This window comes from Electrona antarctica (genome assembly GCF_951216825.1).
Source record: "Electrona antarctica genome assembly, chromosome: 4".
NCBI classification, from domain to species: Eukaryota; Metazoa; Chordata; class Actinopteri; order Myctophiformes; family Myctophidae; genus Electrona; species Electrona antarctica.
In genome coordinates this window covers 4,414,936-4,442,435 of record NC_136809.1, presented here as the reverse complement: position 1 = coordinate 4,442,435, position 27,500 = coordinate 4,414,936, and the positions used below count along the sequence as shown (strand labels likewise).

Below are 27,500 nucleotides of genomic sequence, written 5' to 3'. Positions count from 1 at the left end.
GTAGTGTGTAGTGTAGTGTAGTGTAGTGTAGTGTAGTGTAGTGTAGTGTAGTGTAGTGTGTAGTACTAGTGACTGACCCGTAGGTGGGGTTGTGTAGTGTAGTGTAGTGTAGTGTAGTGTAGTGTAGTGTAGTGTAGTGTAGTGTAGTGTAGTGTAGTGTAGTGTAGTGTAGTGTAGAGTAGAGTAGTGTAGTGTAGTGTGTAGTACTAGTGACTGACCCGTAGGTGAGGTTGTGAGTGTAGTGTGTGTAGTACTAGTGACTGACCCGTAGGTGGGGTTGTGAGTGTAGTGTAGTGTAGTGTAGTGCAGTGCAGTGCAGTGCAGTGCAGTGCAGTGCGGTGTGGTGTAGTGTAGTGTAGTGTAGTGTAGTGTAGTGTGGTGTGGTGTGGTGTGGTGTGGTGTGGTGTAGTGTAGTGTAGTGTAGTGTAGTGTAGTGTAGTGTAGTGTGTAGTACTAGTGACTGACCCGTAGGTGGGGTTGTGAGTGTAGTGTAGTGTAGTGTAGTGTAGTGTAGTGTAGTGTAGTGTAGTGTAGTGTAGTGTGGTGTAGTGTAGTGTAGTGTGGTGTGGTGTGGTGTAGTGTAGTGTAGTGTAGTGTAGTGTAGTGTAGTGCAGTGCAGTGCAGTGTAGTGTAGTGTAGTGTAGTGTAGTGTAGTGTAGTGTAGTGTAGTGTAGTGTAGTGTAGTGTAGTGTGTAGTACTAGTGACTGACCCGTAGGTGGGGTTGTGAGTGTAGTGTAGTGTAGTGTAGTGTAGTGTGTAGTGTGTGTAGTGTGTGTAGTGTAGTGTAGTGTAGTGTAGTGTAGTGTGTAGTACTAGTGACTGACCCGTAGGTGGGGTTGTGAGTGTAGTGTGTGTAGTACTAGTGACTGACCCGTAGGTGGGGTTGTGAGTGTAGTGTAGTGTGTGTAATGTAGTGTAGTGTGGTGTAGTGTGGTGTAGTGTAGTGTAGTGTAGTGTGTAGTACTAGTGACTGACCCGTAGGTGGGGTTGTGAGTGTAGTGTAGTGTAGTGTAGTGTAGTGTAGCGTGGCGTGGCGTGGCGTGGCGTGGCGTGGGGTGGCGTGGCGTGGCGTAGCGTAGCGTAGCTTAGTGTAGTGTAGTGTAGTGTAGTGTAGTGTAGTTTGGTGTGGTGTGGTGTGGTGTGGTGTGGTGTGGTGTGGTGTGGCGTGGTGTAGTGTAGTGTAGTGTAGTGTAGTGTAGTGTAGTGTAGTGTAGTGTAGTGTAGTGTAGTGCAGTGTAGTGTAGTGTAGTGTAGTGTGTAGTACTAGTGACTGACCCGTAGGTGGGGTTGTGAGTGTAGTGTAGTGTAGTGTAGTGTGTAGTGTGTGTAGTGTGTGTAGTGTAGTGTGGTGTAGTGTAGTGTAGTGTAGTGTAGTGTGTGGTACTAGTGACTGACCCGTAGGTGGGGTTGTGAGTGTAGTGTGTGTAGTACTAGTGACTGACCCGTAGGTGGGGTTGTGAGTGTAGTGTAGTGTGTGTAATGTAGTGTAGTGTGGTGTAGTGTGGTGTAGTGTAGTGTAGTGTAGTGTGTAGTACTAGTGACTGACCCGTAGGTGGGGTTGTGAGTGTAGTGTAGTGTAGTGTAGTGTAGTGTAGTGTAGCGTAGCGTAGCGTGGCGTGGCGTGGCGTGGCGTGGTGTGGTGTGGTGTGGTGTGGCGTGGCGTGGCGTGGCGTGGCGTGGCGTAGCGTAGTGTAGTGTAGTGTAGTGTAGTGTAGTGTAGTGTAGTGTAGTGTAGTGTAGTACTAGTGACTGACCCATAGGTGGGGTCGGTGACGATGGCTCTTGGGTTGACCAGGTCGGTGTTGAACAGGACGCGGCGCTGGCTGCCGTCCAGCCGCGCCACTTCCACCGTGTCGCGCATGGAGTCCGTCCAGAAGAGGAGGCGGGCCAGGTGGTCGATGGCCACGCCCTCTGGACTCTCCAGGTCTGAGGAGGACGACACCGTTGACCTTAAGGTGTATATGGTTGACGAAAACTAACCAAATAGCAAAAACTAAAAATGAAAGAAATTAAAACTATAATAAAATAAAATAAACGACAACTAACTGAAACTGTATTGTGCCACTGTTTTCAAAACTATAACTAAAAACAAATTCCCTTAGTTTTTGTTTTTGTCAATTTATAAGTACAATTGTTACCCTGGAGGAGTGGGCACTTTTTAGGCACTCATTTAGTACCACTTTGACACCACTTAGCCAAATTCCTTGTAGTGGAAACGGTGGAACAAGTGGTAAGTGTGGAATGGAGTGTTTGTTGTTAGGCCAAGGCAGTGAAAATCGGGCTAAAGTGTGGTCCAGGGACCACCGTGGTTTGAGGGGTTCCAAATGGCCCCTTATGGGTGTAAATGGAATCAAATGGACCCTTATACAGGCCCATTGGGTTCCATTTGTTCACTCTCTGATTTATGAAGGTCCTTGAATTTAAAACATTTGAGAAGAGAACCACTCTGCCACACTAAATGGAACAGAGCCTTCATTAGTATCATTGTTTACACCTGTGAGAAGAGAACCACTCTGCCACACTAAATGGAACAGAGCCTTCATTTAGTATCATTGTTTGTGAAGGAAGATTTCTGTCCGGTTAAAGGGCCACTTCACCCCTTTTGCAACCAGATCTTATTTTAATGATGTTTGAGAGACAATAAACACTTTCCTGGGGTTTTTATGTGAGTAATATGTGTTTATATATATTTCACTATTTCAAAGTGTCCATGGGCTCCATGATGTCATGGACACTGGGCTCACTTCCTTCCTGGACTACAATTCCCATAATGCTTTGGTGCACTGCTCCTCCTTGTGGATAGGGGGAGGGCTGTCTTACTGAGACAACATGTAGTCCAGGAAGTGAGCCCAGTGTCCATGACATCATGGAGCCCATGGACACTTTGAAATAGTGAAATATCTAAAAACACAAATTACCCACATAAAAACCACAGGAAAGTGTTTCTTGCCTCCCAAACATCATTAAAATAAGATTTGGTTGTAAAAGGGGTGAAGTGTCCCTTTAAGGCTGCCGTGCATTGATTTACAATGAAGATAAGTTTAGAAAATGACTTCAAACATGAAAGGTTTGAGGAGGGCACAGTACCTGCCGTGACCACTGGGGCGGCGTCACCGCCGTTCAGACGGGCTCTGCTGATGGCTGGTCCAGTGATGTCAGTCCAGTAGACCATGTGATCGACACAGTCATAGGCCACGGCTATCACCACCCTGTCCTGTTCACAACATGTTTACAACATGTTTACAACATGTTAAGAGGTAAGGAAATAGAACAAAATACTAAAGCTGGCAGTGGGTGGTCATTTAGGTAATTAATCTGGCAGTGAATGACTTAATTGAATGCCGACAATTTACGGCCGTCTTTCAGGCTAGACTTCCTATGTTTAACGTTACCTTTGAACAGCCAGTGCACCGACCGCTGAGTTGGTTAAAGTTACCTTTGAACAGCCACTGCACCGACCGCTGAGTTGGTTAAAGTTACCTTTGAACAGCCACTGCACCGACCGCTGAGTTGGTTAAAGTTACCTTTGAACAGCCAGTGCACCGACCGCTGAGTTGGTTAAAGTTACCTTTGAACAGCCAGTGCACCGACCGCTGAGTTGGTTAAAGTTACCTTTGAACAGCCAGTGCACCGACCCATTATATCCCATTCTGTCCGGTGGTTTGCCCGTATGACTTAAAACTGATTAAAAACGTGGATTAAACAATGAAAACATAACTCGGGCAGCTCGCGAATCGCAGGGAAAGTGTTCTACAATTAATTAACTCGAGCAACTCGTGAATAGAAGTCAAAGTGTTAAAATGGGATTTTTATGGACTTTTGATATAAAAATACACAAAAATGTAAATTGTCCCAATTGTTTTGGCATCCATTGTAGGTATGCCCATATGATGACCACAGATATGGTTTAAAAGTATGAAAAACATATGTTTCATTTCACTAGGTCTTTAAAGTGTAACTCACAGGAACATGCAGCAGGGGCGTGGCCTGGTCTTTCATCATGTGATTTCCGTCCAATGGCAGGTGTTCGATCTTCCCGCTCTGGGCGAATAGCAGGTGCGTTCCCGCGGCAACGGGGCTGACGTCAGGCCTAGGGGTGGGGCCTACAGGGGGAGGAGCCACTCCGTGGTCGATGCCTTTAAAAAAAATAGGAGGAAAGAAGTTTAACCTCTTTTTAAAACATCATTGTATACGGAACCTTTCAAAACAGCAGATCTATTGCGATTGATTGATTGATTGATTGATTGATTAATACCTAACTAGAAATGGACTCTGTCGAGGTGCCAACTTGCGCCTTGCACACTGAGTAGGCCATACAGTACATGGCCTACTTGTGCGCAAGCAGAGCGCGCAAGTACTGCTACTAACTAATGTCTTGAATTGCTACGAATTGAATTGAATTGCTACGAATTGAATTGAATTGAATTGAATTGAATTGAATTGAATTGAATTGAATTGAATTGAATTGAATTGAATTGAATTGAATTGAATTGAATTGAATTGAATTGAATTGAATTGAATTGAATCGAATCGAAAAGAATATACACATTTTTTCCACAATTTTGTAACCCATTTTTCACCCCTGTGTCAATTATCTAATGTGATCCTGGGCTCTACACACCCTCCGCCAACCTGGGGAGAGCAACGGACTTGAACTCATGCTTCCTTCTTGCATGAGTGTCCAAGTTGCTCCTTTACACCTGACAGGGGGGAGTTTCCCTGGTTGGACGTAGCGCGTGGAAGGAACACGTTATTCCGACCAGTTGCTTTCCCCTCCGTCAGGCGCCCCGGCTGGCCAGTTTAGAGACCAGGATTACTGCATGTTTTTGTGAGGGTACCTATAGGGGACACGGGGAGAACATGCAAACTCCACACAGAAAGGCCCTTTCGCCAACCCCGCCTCGGGTATGGGCACTGATGACGCGGCGCCCACAGCGTCCCCAGCGGGAATTGAACCCAGGACCTTCTAGCTGTGAGGCGACAGCACTATACAGACTGTGCCACCGTGCCCCATATTATGTGTGTTAATTGAATTGAAAATGTAATTGAATTGAATCGAATAGAAAAGAATATACACATTTTATGTGTGTTAATTGAAAATTGAAAATTGAAAATTGAAAATTGAAAATTGAAAATGTAATGAAATGAAATGAAATGAAATGAAATGAAATGAAATGAAATGAAATGAATTGAATGAGTACATATATAGTAATATTAGTGTATTGACTCACACAGAGGTCTTCCTCCGGTCTGCCTGGTCCCGGGGACCTCCCGCCCGCTGGCGTCCACACACCAGCACTGTCCCACGATGTGGTGACACTGGGTGGGCTGGTAGGCTCCGTGGCCGTCGCACTGGGGCACGTACTGTCCCACGGCCGGGCGGGGGCGGAAGAACGACAGGAACGTCCCTGGGGAGGAGGAGATAAAGAGTTATTGCACAATCTAAACGTTTTTAAATGATTTTAAGCGCTGGAGTGCTATGCCAAGAGTCTGCTTGCCTATGGGCCAGTGGTTCCCAAAGTGGGGTCCGGGGACCCCCAGGGGTCCTTGAGGGAGTTCCAGGGGGTCCCCAGCTAAATGATAGTTTGGAACCAAATGGACCCTTATGGGTCTGTAACTCTGAGAATGTACAAATGGATTCCATTTATACACTCTCAGAGTTACATTAGCATTGATTTTACAATATAAATTGGGGGTCCCAGAGATAGAAATACGGGGGTCCGTAGACTAATATGCATGTCGAACTGGGGGGTCCTTGAAATTAAACGGGTTGAGATCACTGCTAGAGCCGTAAAAATCTTCTCTTATGGGGGTCCCTGGCATATCTTTTTCAAATGGGGGTCCGCGGGGCTTAATTAGTGTCAATTTGGGGGTCCTTGTCATGGAAAAATTTGGGAACCACTGATATAGAGCGTCGCAGTCCCGTCCCCTTTCATGACGACGTGAGACCCAGAAGAGAGAGAGAGACGTGAGACCCAGAAGAGAGAGAGAGACGTGAGACCCAGAAGAGAGAGAGACGTGAGACCCAGAAGAGAGAGAGAGACGTGAGACCCAGAAGAGAGAGAGAGACGTGAGACCCAGAAGAGAGAGAGACGTGAGACCCAGAAGAGAGAGAGAGACGTGAGACCCAGAAGAGAGAGAGAGACGTGAGACCCAGAAGAGAGAGAGAGACGTGAGACCCAGAAGAGAGAGAGAGACGTGAGACCCAGAAGAGAGAGAGACGTGAGACCCAGAAGAGAGAGAGAGACGTGAGACCCAGAAGAGAGAGAGAGACGTGAGACCCAGAAGAGAGAGAGAGACGTGAGACCCAGAAGAGAGAAAAAGACGTGAGACCCAGAAGTGAATTCTCTGTTCATTTTCTCCATAGGCAAGACGTTGACGCCGCGGACAAAGCCAACTCGAGTTGTGACAAATCATGACAACAAACACAACATTTTGGGCCGAACACATAATTACAAAGAAGAAAAACAACAAAGAAAAGTGTTGTAACCTGCCGTTTTCTTCTCCTTTCTAATTATTTGTTCGGCCCGTTTGTTGTCATGATGTGTCACAACTCGAGTTGGCTTCGTACGAGGCTTAAAAGGTCTTGAAATAAACACTATAAACACTGCGACGCTCTATATAGGCAACCAGAGTAAAGGGCCTTGCAAACGTGAAGCGAGGAATGCAGGCGTTGTTGCCTGGATCAACACAGGTCTCCTCCAGGTCTGCTCAAGGGAGGCGCAACAACGCAAGCGTAAAAAAAAAGGTAAACAGAATTCAGGTCTGGGGAGTCGCGGGCGTGTTCGCGTAACGAGCATGCGCGCAACAAATTCACGGGCCCGCACTCACGTAAATACGCTTGCGTTGTCGCACTGCGACTTCTCCGAGCAAAAACGCAGGTCTCATTGAAAATGAACTATAGGTGTGTTTTATCGCTCCCCGTTTGCAAGGCCCTTAAAACTAAAAACTACCACCAACCTGTGGATGAGGAGGAGGCCTGGGTGGCTCTGTCTCTGTCCAGCTCACACGGGGTCTTCTCTTCTCTTTGTTCTGGGAAACGCACGCACGCACGCACGCACGCACGCACGCACGCACGCACGCACGCACGCACGCACGCACGCACGCAGGCACGCACGCACGCACGCACGCACGCACACGCACACGCACACGCACACGCACACACACACACACACACACACATGAAATGGTCTGTATAGTCATAGTTTTTTCAGTCATCGTATTTTTATTTAGTTTTTTTTCCGAATGTATAAAAATGTATAGTTGATGGCCCGGGCCGCGGGCGTGGTTGTCCGCCAGTCCGGGCTAAAACAATGGCAGCCTGACAGCGTGTTGCAGGTTCGAATCCCGATCCCGACGACCTTTGCTGCATGCGAGTCATTTCCCGTCTCTCTCTCTCTCTCCCCGTATCCTCTCAGTCTACTGTCCCGGCAATAAAGGCATAAAAGACCAAAAATAAATCCTAAAAATGAATGAATGAATGAAGTTGACTACAATGAACACTGGACTGGTTGAGTCTTTCAACCTGGCTGGTGGTAGGCTCTCTCTCTCTCTCTCTCTCTGTCTGTCTCTGTCTCTGTCTCTGTCTCTGTCTCTGTCTCTGTCTCTGTCTCTGTCTCTCTCTCTCTCTCTCTCTCTCTCTCTCTCTCTCTCTCTCTCTCTCTCTCTCTCTCTCTCTCTCTCTCTCTCTCTCTCTGTCTGTCTGTCTGTCTCTCTCTCTCTGTCTCTCTCTCTCTCTCTCTCTCTGTCTCTCTCTGTCTCTCTCTGTCTCTCTCTCTGTCTCTCTCTGTCTCTCTCTGTCTCTCTCTCTCTCTCTGTCTCTCTCTGTCTCTCTCTCTCGCTCTCTCTGTCTCTCTCTGTCTCTCTCTCTCGCTCTCTCTGTCTCTCTCTCTCTCTCTCTCTCTCTCTCTCTCTCTGTCTCTCTCTGTCTCTCTCTCTCTCTCTCTCTCTCTCTCTCTCTCTCTGTCTCTCTCTCTCTCTCTCTCTCTCTCTCTCTCTCTCTCTCTCTGATGAAACACAAACAGGAGATTCCACCCGGGACACCCTGTCCTGGGTCAGGTCACATGGGGTGCGTGCGTGCGTGCGCGTGTTTGTGTGTGGGGGAGGGGGAGGGGGGGGGGGGGGGGGTCACAGTGACATCTGGAACCCTTCTTACATCCTCCTCAAGGACGTATTTACCCTATAGGTCGTATATGTGTAGCAGAACACAGACCATGTGCTTCATAACAGCACTGTCTGGTCTCAACTAAATGTCTCCTCTATAGAGGAGACAACGCCAAGCCCAGGAAATAATTCCCAATGCATTTTTCCCATAGAAATTTCAAAATGTATTTATTTAAAGACCTTTTAAGCGTCGTACGAAGCCAACTCGAGTCGTGACAAATCATGACAACACACACAGTATTTTGGACCAAAAAAATAATTACAAAGAAGAAAAACAACCAAAAATGTGTTGTAACCTGCCGTTTTTTTTCTTCTTTCTAATTATTTGTTCTGCCCAAAACATTGTGTTTATTGTCATGATTTGTCACAACTTCAGTTGGCTTTGTCCGCGGCGTAAACGTCTTTAAATAAATACTTTTTGAAAAGTCTATGAGGAAAATTAATGGGGAATTATTTTCCGGGTCTCTCGAGGTGGCGGGACTGCGACGCTCTATGTCCACACCTTCAACTAAATGTCTCATCTATGTCCACACCTTTTACCCGTCTGTAAAACAACTGCCCTCTCTAGACCACGAGTGCAGCATTTACTACATGGTGAAATACATGCAAATGCCCTCCTCTCCTTTCCATGCCTAATACTGGAAGGCAGCATTCAGGAGAATTTTTTCCGAAGTCTCCCGAACTTGAACGCAGTATTTTGCATTGAACAAATTTGTTTAGAAGTCCATGTCGTTACACACCGCATCTCCACTAGCTAAAGAGTGCTGGGTTGCGCCCCGAAAATAGCTGATCTACAAGCTCACAACGCGATGCGTTGTGAGCTTACGAGATTTCAGCCCCTGCCCCTCTAAACACTCTCTGCACGCCCCTGCGTGTGTGACGTGCACACGCACACGTGCGTCATCAGGTACAGTAAGGACACTATGGCAGGTTATGACATAACAAATTAACCCTTTGCAGACGGAGCGGGTCGTAAACACCTCACATTAGAGCGGAGGAAGCTGTAATTACCCAGAATCCCACAGTGCTGCTGGGGGGAGGGGGGGGGGGGCAGAGAGCATGCGCCAACGCTCTGTGTGAGTAGATTTACTCCACAACCACTAAGTACATTTACTCAACTGTCTGTCTGCCTGCCTGCCTGCTGTCTGTTATCAGGGTGACAGTTGTCTGGTGTTTGTAACATGGAGGTCACAGCTATGTAAACACTATCATTACACACTGCCTTTTAGGGGTGTTTTCTGTGCTTAATGTTTAGATTTTAAAGGTGCTGTAGGTGATATTATTTTTGGTTAAAACAAAACGTTATTTACAAAGTTAAAGCTCTTTAATACACAGGAAAAATAGCTGGTAGAACCTTCTCTAAAACACCCTGGACAACGCTCCACACGTCCTAGACTCTTCTCCCTTCTCTAAAACACCCTGGACAACGCTCCACACGTCCTAGACTCTTCTCCCTTCTCTAAAACACCCTGGACAACGCTCCACACGTCCTAGACTCTTCTCCCTTCCCTAAAACACCCTGGACAACGCTCCACACGTCCTAGACTCTTCTCCCTTCTCTAAAACACCCTGGACAACGCTCCACACGTCCTAGACTCTTCTCCCTTCCCTAAAACACCCTGGACAACGCTCCACACGTCCTAGACTCTTCTCCCTTCTCTAAAACACCCTGGACAACGCTCCACACGTCCTAGACTCTTCTCCCTTCTCTAAAACACCCTGGACAACGCTCCACACGTCCTAGACTCTTCTCCCTTCTCTAAAACACCCTGGACAACGCTCCACACGTCCTAGACTCTTCTCCCTTCTCTAAAACACCCTGGACAACGCTCCACACGTCCAGACTCTTCCCCCTTCTCTAAAACACCCTGGACAACGCTCCACACGTCCTAGACTCTTCTCCCTTCTCTAAAACACCCTGGACAACACCCCACACGTCCTAGACTCTTCTCCCTTCTCTAAAACACCCTGGACAACGCTCCACACGTCCTAGACTCTTCTCCCTTCTCTAAAACACCCTGGACAACGCTCCACACGTCCCAGACTCTTCTCCCTTCTCTAAAACACCCTGGACAACGCTCCACACGTCCCAGACTCTTCTCCCTTCTCTAAAACACCCTGGACAACGCTCCACACGTCCTAGACTCTTCTCCCTTCTCTAAAACACCCTGGACAACGCTCCACACGTCCTAGACTCTTCTCCCTTCTCTAAAACACCCTGGACAATGCTCCACACGTCCAGACTCTTCTCCCTTCTCTAAAACACCCTGGACAACGCTCCACACGTCCTAGACTCTTCTCCCTTCTCTAAAACACCCTGGACAACGCTCCACACGTCCTAGACTATTCTCCCTTCCCTAAAACACCCTGGACAACGATCCACACGTCCTAGACTCTTATCCCTTCTCTAAAACACCCTGGACAACGCTCCACACGTCCTAGACTCTTCTCCCTTCTCTAAAACACCCTGGACAATGCTCCACACGTCCAGACTCTTCTCCCTTCTCTAAAACACCCTGGACAACGCTCCACACGTCCTAGACTATTCTCCCTTCCCTAAAACACCCTGGACAACGCTCCACACGTCCTCACGTCCTAGACTCTTCTCCCTTCTCTAAAACACCCTGGACAACGCTCCACACGTGCTAGACTCTTATCCCTTCTCTAAAACACCCTGGACAACGCTCCACACGTGCTAGACTCTTATCCCTTCTCTAAAACACCCTGGACAACGCTCCACACGTCCCAGACTCTTCTCCCTTCTCTAAAACACCCTGGACAATGCTCCACACGTCCAGACTCTTCTCCCTTCTCTAAAACACCCTGGACAACGCTCCACACGTCCTAGACTATTCTCCCTTCCCTAAAACACCCTGGACAACGCTCCACACGTCCTCACGTCCTAGACTCTTCTCCCTTCTCTAAAACACCCTGGACAACGCTCCACACGTGCTAGACTCTTATCCCTTCTCTAAAACACCCTGGACAACGCTCCACACGTGCTAGACTCTTATCCCTTCTCTAAAACACCCTGGACAACGCTCCACACGTCCCAGACTCTTCTCCCTTCTCTAAAACACCCTGGACAACACTCCACACGTCCTAGACTCTTCCCCCTTCCCTAAAACACCCTGGACAACGCTCCACACGTCCTAGACTCTTCTCCCTTCTCTAAAACACCCTGGACAACGCTCCACACGTCCAGACTCTTCTCCCTTCTCTAAAACACCCTGGACAACGCTCCACACGTCCCAGACTCTTCCCCCTTCCCTAAAACACCCTGGACAACGCTCCACACGTCCTAGACTCTTATCCCTTCTCTAAAAACACCCTGGACAACGCTCCACACGTCCTAGACTCTTATCCCTTCTCTAAAAACACCCTGGACAACGCTCCACACGTGCTAGACTCTTATCCCTTCTCTAAAACACCCTGGACAACGCTCCACACGTCCCAGACTCTTCTCCCTTCTCTAAAACACCCTGGACAACACTCCACACGTCCCAGACTCTTCCCCCTTCCCTAAAACACCCTGGACAACACTCCACACGTCCCAGACTCTTCCCCCTTCTCTAAAACACCCTGGACAACGCTCCACACGTCCTAGACTCTTATCCCTTCTCTAAAAACACCCTGGACAACGCTCCACACGTCCTAGACTCTTATCCCTTCTCTAAAACACCCTGGACAGGTCGCTCCACACGTCCTAGACTCTTCTCCCTTCTCTAAAACACCCTGGACAACGCTCCACACATCCTAGACTCTTCTCCCTTCTCTAAAACACCCTGGACAACGCTCCACACGTCCCAGACTCTTCTCCCTTCTCTAAAACACCCTGGACAACGCTCCACACGTCCCAGACTCTTCCCCCTTCCCTAAAACACCCTGGACAACGCTCCACACGTCCTAGACTCTTATCCCTTCTCTAAAACACCCTGGACAACGCTCCAAACGTCCCAGACTCTTCCCCCTTCCCTAAAACACCCTGGACAACGCTCCACACGTCCTAGACTCTTATCCCTTCTCTAAAACACCCTGGACAACACCCCACACGTCCCAGACTCTTCTCCCTTCTCTAAAACACCCTGGACAACGCTCCACACGTCCCAGACTCTTCTCCCTTCTCTAAAACACCCTGGACAACGCTCCACACGTCCTAGACTCTTCTCCCTTCTCTAAAACACCCTGGACAACGCTCCACACGTCCTAGACTCTTATCCCTTCTCTAAAACACCCTGGACAACGCTCCACACGTCCCAGACTCTTCTCCCTTCTCTAAAACACCCTGGACAACACTCCACACGTCCCAGACTCTTCCCCCTTCCCTAAAACACCCTGGACAACGCTCCACACGTCCTAGACTCTTATCCCTTCTCTAAAACACCCTGGACAGGTCGCTCCACAGGTGCTGTAGGTGATATTATTTTTGGTTAAAACAAAACGTTATTTACAAAGTTAAAGCTCTTTAATACACAGGAAAAATAGCTGGTAGAACCTTCTCTAAAACACCCTGGACAGGTCGCTCCACACGTCCTAGACTCTTCTCCCTTCCCTAAAACACCCTGGACAACGCTCCACACGTCCTAGACTCTTCTCCCTTCTCTAAAACACCCTGGACAACGCTCCACACGTCCCAGACTCTTCTCCCTTCTCTAAAACACCCTGGACAACGCTCCACACGTCCCAGACTCTTCTCCCTTCTCTAAAACACCCTGGACAACGCTCCACACGTCCTAGACTCTTCTCCCTTCTCTAAAACACCCTGGACAACGCTCCACACGTCCTAGACTCTTCTCCCTTCTCTAAAACACCCTGGACAACGCTCCACACGTCCTAGACTCTTCTCCCTTCTCTAAAACACCCTGGACAACGCTCCACACGTCCTAGACTCTTATCCCTTCTCTAAAACACCCTGGACAACGCTCCACACGTGCTAGACTCTTATCCCTTCTCTAAAACACCCTGGACAACGCTCCACACGTCCTAGACTCTTCTCCCTTCTCTAAAACACCCTGGACAACGCTCCACACGTCCTAGACTCTTCTCCCTTCTCTAAAACACCCTGGACAACGCTCCACATGTCCAGACTCTTCTCCCTTCTCTAAAACACCCTGGACAACGCTCCACACGTCCTAGACTCTTCTCCCTTCTCTAAAACACCCTGGACAACGCTCCACATGTCCAGACTCTTCTCCCTTCTCTAAAACACCCTGGACAACGCTCCACACGTCCTAGACTCTTATCCCTTCTCTAAAACACCCTGGACAACGCTCCACACGTCCTAGACTCTTATCCCTTCTCTAAAACACCCTGGACAACGCTCCACACGTCCTAGACTCTTATCCCTTCTCTAAAACACCCTGGACAACGCTCCACACGTCCTAGACTCTTCTCCCTTCTCTAAAACACCCTGGACAACGCTCCACACGTCCTAGACTCTTCTCCCTTCTCTAAAACACCCTGGACAACGCTCCACATGTCCAGACTCTTCTCCCTTCTCTAAAACACCCTGGACAACGCTCCACACGTCCTAGACTCTTCTCCCTTCTCTAAAACACCCTGGACAACGCTCCACATGTCCAGACTCTTCTCCCTTCTCTAAAACACCCTGGACAACGCTCCACACGTCCTAGACTCTTATCCCTTCTCTAAAACACCCTGGACAACGCTCCACACGTCCCAGACTCTTCTCCCTTCTCTAAAACACCCTGGACAACACTCCACACGTCCCAGACTCTTCCCCCTTCCCTAAAACACCCTGGACAACGCTCCACACGTCCTAGACTCTTATCCCTTCTCTAAAACACCCTGGACAGGTCGCTCCACAGGTGCTGTAGGTGATATTATTTTTGGTTAAAACAAAACGTTATTTACAAAGTTAAAGCTCTTTAATACACAGGAAAAATAGCTGGTAGAACCTTCTCTAAAACACCCTGGACAACGCTCCACACGTCCTAGACTCTTCTCCCTTCTCTAAAACACCCTGGACAACGCTCCACACGTCCCAGACTCTTCTCCCTTCTCTAAAACACCCTGGACAACGCTCCACACGTCCTAGACTCTTCTCCCTTCTCTAAAACACCCTGGACAACGCTCCACACGTCCTAGACTCTTATCCCTTCTCTAAAACACCCTGGACAACGCTCCACACGTGCTAGACTCTTATCCCTTCTCTAAAACACCCTGGACAACGCTCCACACGTCCTAGACTCTTCTCCCTTCTCTAAAACACCCTGGACAACGCTCCACACGTCCTAGACTCTTCTCCCTTCTCTAAAACACCCTGGACAACGCTCCACATGTCCAGACTCTTCTCCCTTCTCTAAAACACCCTGGACAACGCTCCACACGTCCTAGACTCTTATCCCTTCTCTAAAAACACCCTGGACAACGCTCCACACGTCCTAGACTCTTATCCCTTCTCTAAAACACCCTGGACAACGCTCCACACGTCCTAGACTCTTCTCCCTTCTCTAAAACACCCTGGACAACGCTCCACATGTCCAGACTCTTCTCCCTTCTCTAAAACACCCTGGACAACGCTCCACACGTCCTAGACTCTTATCCCTTCTCTAAAAACACCCTGGACAACGCTCCACACGTCCTAGACTCTTCTCCCTTCTCTAAAACACCCTGGACAACGCTCCACATGTCCAGACTCTTCTCCCTTCTCTAAAACACCCTGGACAACGCTCCACATGTCCAGACTCTTCTCCCTTCTCTAAAACACCCTGGACAACGCTCCACACGTCCTAGACTCTTATCCCTTCTCTAAAAACACCCTGGACAACGCTCCACACGTGCTAGACTCTTATCCCTTCTCTAAAACACCCTGGACAACGCTCCACACGTCCCAGACTCTTCTCCCTTCTCTAAAACACCCTGGACAACACTCCACACGTCCCAGACTCTTCCCCCTTCCCTAAAACACCCTGGACAACGCTCCACACGTCCTAGACTCTTATCCCTTCTCTAAAACACCCTGGACAGGTCGCTCCACACGTCCTAGACTCTTCTCCCTTCTCTAAAACACCCTGGACAACGCTCCACACATCCTAGACTCTTCTCCCTTCTCTAAAACACCCTGGACAACGCTCCACACGTCCCAGACTCTTCTCCCTTCTCTAAAACACCCTGGACAACGCTCCACACGTCCCAGACTCTTCCCCCTTCCCTAAAACACCCTGGACAACGCTCCACACGTCCTAGACTCTTATCCCTTCTCTAAAACACCCTGGACAACGCTCCACACGTCCCAGACTCTTCCCCCTTCCCTAAAACACCCTGGACAACGCTCCACACGTCCTAGACTCTTATCCCTTCTCTAAAACACCCTGGACAACACCCCACACGTCCCAGACTCTTCTCCCTTCTCTAAAACACCCTGGACAACGCTCCACACGTCCCAGACTCTTCTCCCTTCTCTAAAACACCCTGGACAACGCTCCACACGTCCTAGACTCTTCTCCCTTCTCTAAAACACCCTGGACAACGCTCCACACGTCCTAGACTCTTATCCCTTCTCTAAAACACCCTGGACAACGCTCCACACGTCCTAGACTCTTCTCCCTTCCCTAAAACACCCTGGACAACGCTCCACACGTCCTAGACTTTTATTTCTTCTCTAAAACACCCTGGACAACGCTCCACACGTCCTAGACTCTTCTCCCTTCTCTAAAACACCCTGGACAACGCTCCACACGTCCTAGACTCTTCTCCCTTCTCTAAAACACCCTGGACAACGCTCCACACGTCCCAGACTCTTCTCCCTTCCCTAAAACACCCTGGACAACGCTCCACACGTCCTAGACTCTTATCCCTTCTCTAAAACACCCTGGACAATGCTCCACACGTCCTAGACTCTTATCCCTTCTCTAAAACACCCTGGACAATGCTCCACACGTCCTAGACTCTTATCCCTTCTCTAAAACACCCTGGACAATGCTCCACACGTCCTATACTCTTCTACCTTCCCTAAGACACCCTGGACAACGCTCCACACGTCCCAGACTCTTCTCCCTTCCCTAAAACACCCTGGACAACGCTCCACACGTCCTAGACTATTCTCCCTTCCCTAAAACACCATGGACAATGCTCCACACGTCCTAGACTATTCTCCCTTCCCTAAAACACCCTGGACAACGCTCCACACGTCCTAGACTATTCTCCCTTCCCTAAAACACCATGGACAACGCTCCACACGTCCTAGACTATTCTCCCTTCCCTAAAACACCCTGGACAACGCTCCACATGTCCTAGACTATTCTCCCTTCCCTAAAACACCATGGACAACGCTCCACACGTCCTCTACTATTCTCCCTTCTCTAAAACACCCTGGACAACGCTCCACACGTCCTAGACTATTCTCCCTTCCCTAAAACACCCTGGACAACGCTCCACACGTCCTAGACTATTCTCCCTTCTCTAAAACACCCTGGACAACGCTCCACACGTCCAGACTCTTCTCCCTTCCCTAAAACACCCTGGACAACGCTCCACACGTCCTAGACTATTCTCCCTTCCCTAAAACACCCTGGACAACGCTCCACACGTCCTAGACTCTTCTCCCTTCTCTAAAACACCCTGGACAACGCTCCACATGTCCTAGACTCTTCCCCCTTCCCTAAAACACCCTGGACAACGCTCCACACGTCCTAGACTATTCTCCCTTCTCTAAAACACCCTGGACAACGCTCCACACGTCCTAGACTATTCTCCCTTCCCTAAAACAACCTGGACAATGCTCCACACGTCCTAGACTCTTATCCCTTCCATAAAACACCCTGGACAACGCTCCACACGTCCTTGACTATTCTCCCTTCTCTAAAACACCCTGGACAACGCCGGACAAATCAAAACTTCCTATATCAAAATCAACACTGCAAGGTCGTTTGTTACCTGTGCACTGGAAGCCGTCGCCGTGGTAACCGGGTCGACACTGACAGCTGAAGGATCCCGGGGTGTTGAGACACACTGCGTCTCCATGACAACGGCCCTGCTGACACTCATCCATGTCTGCACGCACACACACACACGCAGACACACGCAGACACACGCACATGCACGCACACACACACACGCAGACACACGCACATGCACGCACGCAGACACACACACACATGCACACATGTCGTGAAGTAACAATATCAGTAGAAATTATTGGAAAATGGAAATACTGACGTAAAGTTAAATTAAGTACTTCAAAATGGCTCGATTCCGGTCAAAGACGTCTTTGACGACCTTTGGGGTTTTTATTGATTCAGAATATCCTCTTCTCTTAACACTACCCACTGCAGTAGCTTCCCCGACACTAGGCAACTCTTCCATTGTAAGCGCGATCTTTGACCGCGTTTTTATTCTCATTAATCTTGCGTAGCCAGACAACTATTCCACAATCTCCGAATGCTATAGAGTCTGGAACTACACCTCCTGAAATCCGAATAATCTGTTTGTCATTTCCGTTCACGAAAATATATTTTAAAATATCTTTAAGCCTACATTTAATTTTTTAATATACATTTCTGCTAGCCTATATATAAGCTATATATGCTTTGATGATTTATATTTATATTAGGATACATTTGCGCGACTGTCAAGACGAAACGGAAGTGGAGAGGAGGCTTCGCTTCCATATGTTACTCGTGATCAGAGCTTCCGTTGCTCCAGACTGTATGACGGAAGCATTTGAAAATTGCAAGAGGTGACAGTCTGGCAACACGAGACTAGGGGCTTATTAAACAAAATCATCGCTACCTCGCTGTTACAATATTAACGCTTCTGATGACTCTTAACGTTACGATCGCCACATTAGTTATAGGCGACTTTGCTTCCGGTTCATTTGGAGTGAATTTGGAGGGTTTTCAAAATAAAACACCTCCGTGCATTCGCCCTGCAGGGAAGCGACAGTGCCGGAGTTCAAACATCGGCATGTCAAAGAGTATAAGTGGAGTCATTGTACATAGCTGTATACCTAGTTGTACTTAGGAGTAGGGAAGTCTGGAGCTCTCTGGTGGAGCTGTTACCCCCCGTATATAGCTGTATACCTAGTTGTACTTAGGAGTAGGGAAGTCTGGAGCTCTCTGGTGGAGCTGTTACCCCCCGTGTATAGCTGTATACCTAGTTGTACTTAGGAGTAGGGAAGTCTGGAGCTCTCTGGTGGAGCTGTTACCCCCCGTGACCCGACTACGGATAAGCGGTTCAAGACGGATGGATGGATTGTACTTAGTTACTTTACACCACAGAGTAATTGTACTTAGTTTACAGTATACGGTACGTCCCAGCGCTGATGACATGACCAGAAATGTTCTGTTCTGGTTCAAACACACAATGTTCTGTTTGTGAAGGAAACCTCTCCTCTCTAATCTATGGACATTCCTCTGCATGTTGGGGGCTGGCCAACAACACTGTGCGTGTGTGTGTGCGTGCGTGCGTGCGTGCGTGCGTGCGTGCGTGTGTGTGTGTGTGCGTGCGTGCGTGCGTGCGTGCGTGCGTGCGTGCGTGCGTGCGTGCGTGCGTGCGTGCGTGCGTGCGTGCGTGCGTGCGTGCGTTCTAGAAGTGCGTGCATGCGTGCGTGCGTGCGTGCTCTCTAAGATGAATGGCCAACGAGCCCTACAGATGTCAGACTTGGGTTGAGCATTTCCTGTGGGCGTGGCTTGTGTTATCTCATGTTTCTGCCTGCAGGGCCAACATGCTGCATATAACAGAGTACATTTACCCAAGTAGGGAATGTACTTAAATACATTCAGGGCGGGAACCCCTTTTGGTGTTTTAAGCATTATGTCAAACTTTACCTATTGAAAAAATAGCAGATCTACAAGCTCATAGCGCGGCACCGAGTGCCGCGCTATGAGCTTGTAGGTCTGCTATTTTTGAAAAATCGCGAAAATGTGGCGCAAATCTTTTAATATATTCTTTCGTTTTTAACCTTTTTAACTCAAATTTTTGCTTCTGGGGAGGTCCCAGGAACAACATATTTTCAGATGGCGGTCGACGGCCAATTACAGATCATTTTTGGGGTCCTTGACATGAAATATTGAGCACCACTGATATAGAAACATGAGGTATTCCTGAAAACTGTCATGATTTAGAATACATTTGTAGGGGGCCACAAACCGACCACAGCTTAAATAGGTGAACAATCAACTGCGACGGAAGGGGCTGCGATGCGATATTTTTCAGAGAGAACTCTCGGGGCCTCTAGCCGTCGTGCGTAGCGCTAATAACCGCCCCTGCCTATTTTAGCTCTGACTCTGAGATGGAAAGTGTTTCTTCCCTGTGCAGCGGCACGCGCACGCACACGCACACGCACACGCACACACATGCGCACACACACACACACACACACACACACACACACACACACACACACACACACACACACACACACACACACACAGTGTGTGTAACGTACCCACACAGGTGCGGCCGTCTCCCAGGAAGCCCGGCAGACAGGAGCAGATGTAGTCGGAGGCTCCGGTGTAGCTGCACAGCGCCCTCTCTGGCAGGTCACAGGTATGACTGCCTCTGGCACAGTGGTCTACAGGGCGATCGTCCACTACACACAAACACACGTGTGCGCACACACACACGCACGCACGCACGCACACGAGCACGCACGCGCACGCACACACACACACACACGCACACATGCGCACACACACACACACACACACACACACACAAATGCACGCGCACACACACACACAGAAACAAACAAACAGAACAATCTTCAGAAATTGCAGAAGTACAGATCTACAAGCTCACAAGTTGTTGCAATGTGATGGATATACAGTATATATAAATATATATATAAGTGAAAGAAAGAAAATAGAAGAAAGATAGACAAGGAAAGAGATACAGGCAAATTAAGTAGTACAAGTAGAGACAGCCAGCAATGAGTAAAACACAATGAGTAAAAATGTAGTCTCTGTGACGCATCATGCATGGGGGCGGGGCCACAATCTGCATTCAAACTAAAGATGTTCCTAGATATGTTCTAAAGCTTTGTCATTGGTCGGGGAAAAAAATGAAGTATAGAAGGAGAAGTATAGGAAGTATAGACAGGCAAATCGACCAATGACAAAGCTTCTAGGAAAATCTTTGAATGCATATTGCGGCCCCTAGATGAGTCACAGAGACTACATTGTTTTTGAGAGCGTTCTACCCATTGCTGGCTGTCTGAATACAAAAAAGAAAAAAAAAGTAATTAAAATGTTGACATAATTTATTATTGCTTATAGCAGCTTTAACCGGTAAGGCTTAACAGTTCGTGGTTAATAAAATGTCTCCAAATGGCGACCATGCTATAGGCTGACAGCGTGCGTGCGCACGTGTGTGCCTGTTTGCGCGAGTGTGTGCGTGGACAATGAGGAGTGAACAATGTGACAGTTGTTACAGTGAATTATGACATTCTCCACACTGTGTGAGAAACCATGAACATTATTCACATACTCTATACAACCCACAACCGCACGCACGCACGCACGCACGCACGCACGCACGCACGCACGCTCCACATCAACCGGATGACAAAAGACCTTCTTGAAGAACAAGAAGAGAGAAACATCTGTTTTGTACAATTACACACCGCGCATACACACACACACACACACACACACACACACACACACACACACACACACACATGGGCGTCACACCCACAGGGGATGAGGGGTATACACCCCCCCCCCCCTCCCCCGCTTCACAGAAAGATGATTCCATCCCCCTCACGTTCGCCAGACTTTTTTTTTTCCTCCAGTTTTTTTCTTCTCATTCCACCGTGTAGTGTAGTTCTCACACACACACACACACACACACACACACACACACACACACACACACACACACACACACACACACACACACACACACACACACACACACACACACACACACACACACACACACACACACACACGTACCGACACATGTCTTGCCGTCGGTGCTGAACTGGTATCCATGGTTACACTGGCATCGGAACGTCCCTGGCTGGTTGTTACACACCGCGTTGGACCCACACACCTGTGTGTCTACACACTCGTCAACGTCTGTAACAGACACCAATACAATGAATGTACACAATATTAATACACACTCTCTATGTCTGTAACAGACACCAATACAATGAATGTACACAATATTAATACACACTCTATATGTCTGTAACAGACACCAATACAACAAAATACACAATATTATATACACACTGGGGACATGTACCACCGGTCCACGGGGACATGTACCACCGGTACGAGGAGCGGTACCGGTCCATGGTGACATGTACCACCGGTCCACGGGGACATGTACCACCGGTCCACGGGGACATGCACCACCGGTCCACGGGGACATGTACCACCGGTCCGTGGGGACATGTACCACCGGTCCATGGGACATGTACCACCGGTCCATGGGGACATGTACCACCGGTCCACGGGGACATGTACCACCGGTCCATGGGGACATGTACCACCGGTCCATGGGACATGTACCACCGGTCCATGGGGACATGTACCACCGGTCCATGGGACATGTACCACCGGTCCACGGGGACATGTACCACCGGTCCACGGGGACATGTACCACCGGTCCATGGGGACATGTACCACCGGTCCACGGGGACATGTACCACCGGTCCACGGGGACATGTACCACCGGTCCACGGGGACATGTACCACCGGTCCACGGGGACATGTACCACCGGTCCACGGGGACATGTACCACCGGTCCATGGGGACATGTACCACCGGTCCACGGGACATGTACCACCGGTCCGTGGGGACATGTACCACCGGTCCACGGGGACATGTACCACCGGTCCATGGGGACATGTACCACCGGTCCATGGGACATGTACCACCGGTCCATGGGACATGTACCACCGGTCCATGGGACATGTACCACCGGTCCATGGGACATGTACCACCGGTCCATGGGGACATGTACCACCGATCCGTGGGGACATGTACCACCGGTCCGTGGGGACATGTACCACCGGTCCATGGGGACATGTACCACCGGTCCACGGGACATGTACCACCGGTCCATGGGGACATGTACCACCGGTCCATGGGGACATGTACCACCGGTCCATGGGACATGTACCACCGGTCCGTGGGGACATGTACCACCGGTCCATGGGGACATGTACCACCGGTCCATGGGGACATGTACCACCGGTCCATGGGGACATGTACCACCGGTCCATGGGACATGTACCACCGGTCCATGGGGACATGTACCACCGGTCCACGGGGACATGTACCACCGGTCCATGGGACATGTACCACCGGTCCATGGGACATGTACCACCGGTCCGTGGGGACATGTACCACCGGTCCATGGGGACATGTACCACCGGTCCGTGGGGACATGTACCACCGGTCCATGGGGACATGTACCACCGGTCCATGGGGACATGTACCACCGGTCCACGGGGACATGTACCACCGGTCCACGGGGACATGTACCACCGGTTCGCGGGTGCAGGGAAGGTGGCCGCGAATCTATAACCTTGTGGATTCTCCAAACAGCGAGAACAGTTGACTCCAGGTCGCATGAAGATACCAAGATACAAAGGATGCGTCTTTATACTGATGAAGGTTCGTATGATTCATGATGACTATTTTTAATTGTAAAATGTAACGTAAATTGTTAATTGTAAATTGTAATTAACACTAGATCTGTTTGACCAGAATGGAACAGAGCCTCCTTCATTTTAGTAACACCTGTGGAAGAAGTAAGGAAGAGCCCCCCAATTTCTTCACAAATTACCGAATTCAGTGTAATGAATAATTTAAACTAGTGATCGACCGATATGGTTTTTGGCCGATATATCCGATCACCGATTAGTGGACAATCAAAAAGCCGATAGCCGATATTATAAACCGATATTAATTTAAGTTAAATAACTTACTTTAAGTAACATAAATTCCAACACAAGAATTCCTTTAAATGCATTGGAGAATATGTATCGCTTATAAAAAAGGAAGTGCAAGAAGCACCAACATCGTTTCAGTAACACTTCCCCCCCCTCCATCAAATGCAGCTTTTTTTTAAATTCAAGTGCAAACATGTACTGTAGCAGCATATATATAATTGTATCTATCTATCTATCTATGAATGCACCAAGTGTTTGTGTGTGTGTGTGTGTGTGTAATTGTCCAGAACCGCCCCAAAAAGGCCTCTGCCCGGGCTCTTGACCAGGCCCATGCCCAGCGTCCATATGGAGCTGGCCTGTTCTGACCTCACAGCACTCCATATTTGGGCATGCCTGACACAGAAGACAGAACTCCACAAGCTGGCTGCATATACTCCCTATTTGGGCATGCCTTGCAAAGAACTCCATATATGGGCATAAAAGGGAGACAGACCTGATATCTGGGTGGGGCATTAATTTCCAACTTGCATCGTTCCAAGTAGATCAGTGCCCAATGGGCTGTAGAGGCCCTATGGGCACCGTTCTAGTTTATCAAGAGTTGGTGATCTACAAGCCCACAGCACATTGCATCATGACATGTTGAGAGCTTGTAGATCTGCTGCCCAAACTCTCCAAAGCCATGTTACCTTGTTTTTAGTCCACCACTGAAATTTGCCACTTTCAAGATCACTGGCCACTTTTTAATGCATGTAGAATTTGTTTTTACCATTCATTTTATAGCAATAAAAGACAATATGTCTCAAAACACTGGCCAACAGTAAAATTATTGGCAACTAAATGAATATGAATTAGAAATGAAGACTGCCAATGCTACTGATTGTTTCATTCTTCATTGGCTTGCAGTTATTGCATATAGCCAAAATGCAATAATCATATTAGGCTGGTCAGGATGGGGGGAAAAAAAAGTTGTGCTTCAGTTGGCTGGCACACACACACACACACACACACACACACACACACACACACACACACACACACACACGACAGGCAATCAATAGACAACGCGTTACAGCTGTTGTTTGCAGCGTTAGCAGGCAGCAGCTAGCTTGGCTAACGTAGTTCTACCACTGCTCTCTGTCCCTCTCACGTGTGGATTTTATTTTGGTATTTTGAAGATGAAAACAGCAAAGCTTTTTATGGTTACAAGGTTAGTAGCCTATAATCCTTTCTCCTGCCTGCAGTCAGTGCAGTGGCCCTCTCTCTGACTCCGTGTGTGTGTGTGTGTGAGTGAGAGAGGAGACGTCAGTGCAGAGTGGAGCCGTGTCTACTACTCCACTGGGAGTGGAGCACTGGGAGAGTCAGACACGCAGCTATACATCTCCTTACAACCGTACTCTACCGGATTTTCAATGAAAGTGGTTGTTTCACCATGTTTGCGCATTTATGAGAAATATAATAATCGGCCGTTTTTTTTTTCGATTATTTGTTTTTAGCACCGATACCGATATTAATGAAAAACATGAATATCGAAGTTTAAACTAATTTAAACGAGGCGTATATTCTTACCGTAACAGACGCGTCCGTCGCCGGTGAAGCCGCTGGTACACTCGCAGCTGAACTGAAGTCCGTTTCCTGCCCGGCACACCGCGTTGTTGTCACACCCGTGTGTCCCTGTGAAACACGGGTTCTGCTCCGGAGTTCCACCTAAAGGAAGCAGAAGAAGAGGAGGAGGAGGAGGACTTCAGTACAATCTGTGTCGGGGCAGCTCGGCCGGTAGAGCCTTTGGACCGCAACGTCATGGGTTCGATCCCGGCCACCGCCAACTCAGCGTATGAGTATAGCACGGCTTGGGTGCGACAAGTCGTGCGGTAAGTTGGCCTACTGGGAGCTGATGGTAGGTGTGGCCAGAGCCTTAGATATAGACAGAGTTACGCAAACTGCGTTCACTTCATGGGGCTTCAGTCCAATGGAGGCTCTCCTACATAGACTTCTATTGGTCACTTCATGGGGCTTCAGTCCAATGGCGGCTCTCCTACATAGACTTCTATTGGTCACTTCATGGGGCTTCAGTCCAATGGAGGCTCTCCTACATAGACTTCTATTGGTCACTTCATGGGGCTTCAGTCCAATGGAGGCTCTCCTACATAGACTTCTATTGGTCACTTCATGGGGCTTCAGTCCAATGGCGGCTCTCCTACATAGACTTCTATTGAAAATGGGGACAACCAACTGGGACAAGTCCTGGACCGGAAGTAGGCAGAAATGCATTGGACTCAGGGCAACAGCCCAGCTTTAATGATCTTAAATCCCTTTATTTTAGATTGTTTTGTAGTAATAGTACAACATAAACATTACAGAGACTTTAGTTGTTACTGTACAATACTTTAAAACAGTTTGTCCTGTTGCACACATGCTTAAAATAGCCCTTATTTGCGCCGCCCTCGTTGAAAACATGTATTTCCAACTCCAGCTTGTCTCAGTTCAGGCTGCATGAACAGCGCTCGAGCGCTCGGTTTCTGCCCCCTCAATATCGTAACTCTTCTACTAGATGGCTCTGGGTGTGGCGCTCCACCTCAGCAATCCGTCTCCCAGGGGTCTATAGCGCATTGTGAGCTTGTTGGCCATTGGCTATTTTCAAATGGCCGGAATGTATATAGGCCTGAAGTGGTTATGCAACTAGTAACTAAAGTTTTCAAATAATTGTAGTGGAGTAAAAGTATAACATTTGCCTCTGAGATGTAAAGGAGTAGAAGTAAAAGTACTGAGAACTGGAAATACTCCAATGACGCGCGCGCGCGCACGCACGCACGCACGCACGCACGCACGCACGCACGCACGCACGCACGCACGCACACACGCACACACGCACACACGCACACACACACACACACACACACACAAATTGTGACTGTGCAACTTTCACTTTTAGTAGTGGAGTACGTACTATTTTTGATTGATTGATTTATGGATGGATTGATTAGATTGAATACTTTATTAACAGTTTGCATGGACAAGTTCAATACAGGGTCTGCTATAGGATTTATACAAGGAAGCCTATTGGCTTGTTTCCATTGGGGCCCTCCACTCAATTAATTTGAGTACACTCACTACTCGAGTACTGTGGAGGTGAGTGAGTACTTTGAGTCCTCCACACTGGTCAGCAGCATGGGCCGTACCACCACACAGCTGGGAGGGGGAGGGGGGAGGGGGGGTCTTCCAGTAAACCAGCCCCAGATGTTGGACTTTCTGACAACAAACCCCCTCTGAGACCACAGTCTGTTTATAGAACCTGATGCTGACCCCAACTCTGACCCTTAGACCCTGAACCCAGGATGAGGTAGAAGAAGCTCTGGTCCATCTAGTTAGAAGGAGTTCTCCTTAATTATTTTATTGTCATCTACGCTTATAAGCGTAGAAAACCTTTTAATCCACATATGAACGCACCGACCGTTTGTTTACCTTTTAGCATTGCTCCGGTATAGCATAGCCCCTCCTCCTCCACCAGCAGCGATGTGATTTCTAAATCCAGCTCCGTTGAGCCTCCATTATAACCCGATTTTCAAAGCGCCGTATCTCCAAAAGGTTAGAGAGCTGTCCATGGTGAGCCGGCGCGCACCCGACGATCGTAAATCATTTGTGAGTTTGTATCGCATCGCTGAAAAAATTTAGCTGCTTGTACTGCTAGCTAAAGGCTGTGGGCTAATGTAGCTGGTTGTACTGCTAGCTAAAGGCTGTGGGCTAATGTAGCTGGTTGTACTGCTAGCTAAAGGCTGTGGGCTAATGTAGCTGGTTGTACTGCTAGCTAAAGGCTGTGGGCTAATGTAGCTGGTTGTACTGCTAGCTAAAGGCTGTGGGCTAATGTAGCTGGTTGTACTGCTAGCTAAAGGCTGGGGGCTAATGTAGCTGGTTGTACTGCTAGCTAAAGGCTGTGGGCTAATGTAGCTGGTTGTACTGCTAGCTAAAGGCTGTGGGCTAATGTAGCTGGTTGTACTGCTAGCTAAAGGCTGTGGGCTAATGTAGCTGGTTGTACTGCTAGCTAAAGGCTGTGGGCTAATGTAGCTGGTTGTACTGCTAGCTAAAGGCTGGGGGCTAATGTAGCTGGTTGTACTGCTAGCTAAAGGCTGGGGGCTAATGTAGCTGGTTGTACTGCTAGCTAAAGGCTGGGGGCTAATGTAGCTGGTTGTAGTAGTAGAATTATTCATGTTTTGTACAAGTGTCCATGACAAAAAAGGTTGGTAACAGTCCATTTGCTCAGTAAAATATTTCGGGGGCATATTTAGAATGTTTGCAGGCTTGAGTATGTTGAATCTAGTTTGCATTAATGAGGATTTAGTTGACACAATGAAATAAAATGGCGATAGTATTCCGTGTGGGGCAGACGGCCTGTCACAGCCAGATTTGGGAGAGTAAGTAGCCTTGCCGAGCCATGAGGCCCATATAGGGCAGGAGCCTATCTCCTGT

At 48.5% G+C, this 27,500-nt stretch overlaps 1 protein-coding gene across 1 annotated transcript in view; it reads right to left on the bottom strand.

The window, feature by feature from the left end:
• Nucleotides 1-27,500, bottom strand: part of LOC306922508 (nidogen-1-like) — a 72,532-nt gene that overhangs the window by 7,080 nt on the left and 37,952 nt on the right. The window contains exons 12-20 of the mRNA XM_079500167.1: nt 24,606-24,743; nt 21,085-21,210; nt 19,575-19,718; nt 17,063-17,179; nt 6,962-7,033; nt 5,233-5,409; nt 3,965-4,137; nt 3,089-3,215; nt 1,756-1,927 (exon numbers count right to left, since the gene is read on the bottom strand). Of these exons, the coding sequence (XP_079356293.1) occupies nt 1,756-1,927; nt 3,089-3,215; nt 3,965-4,137; nt 5,233-5,409; nt 6,962-7,033; nt 17,063-17,179; nt 19,575-19,718; nt 21,085-21,210; nt 24,606-24,743 (1,246 nt within the window). The remainder of the gene's footprint in view (nt 1-1,755; nt 1,928-3,088; nt 3,216-3,964; nt 4,138-5,232; nt 5,410-6,961; nt 7,034-17,062; nt 17,180-19,574; nt 19,719-21,084; nt 21,211-24,605; nt 24,744-27,500) is intronic.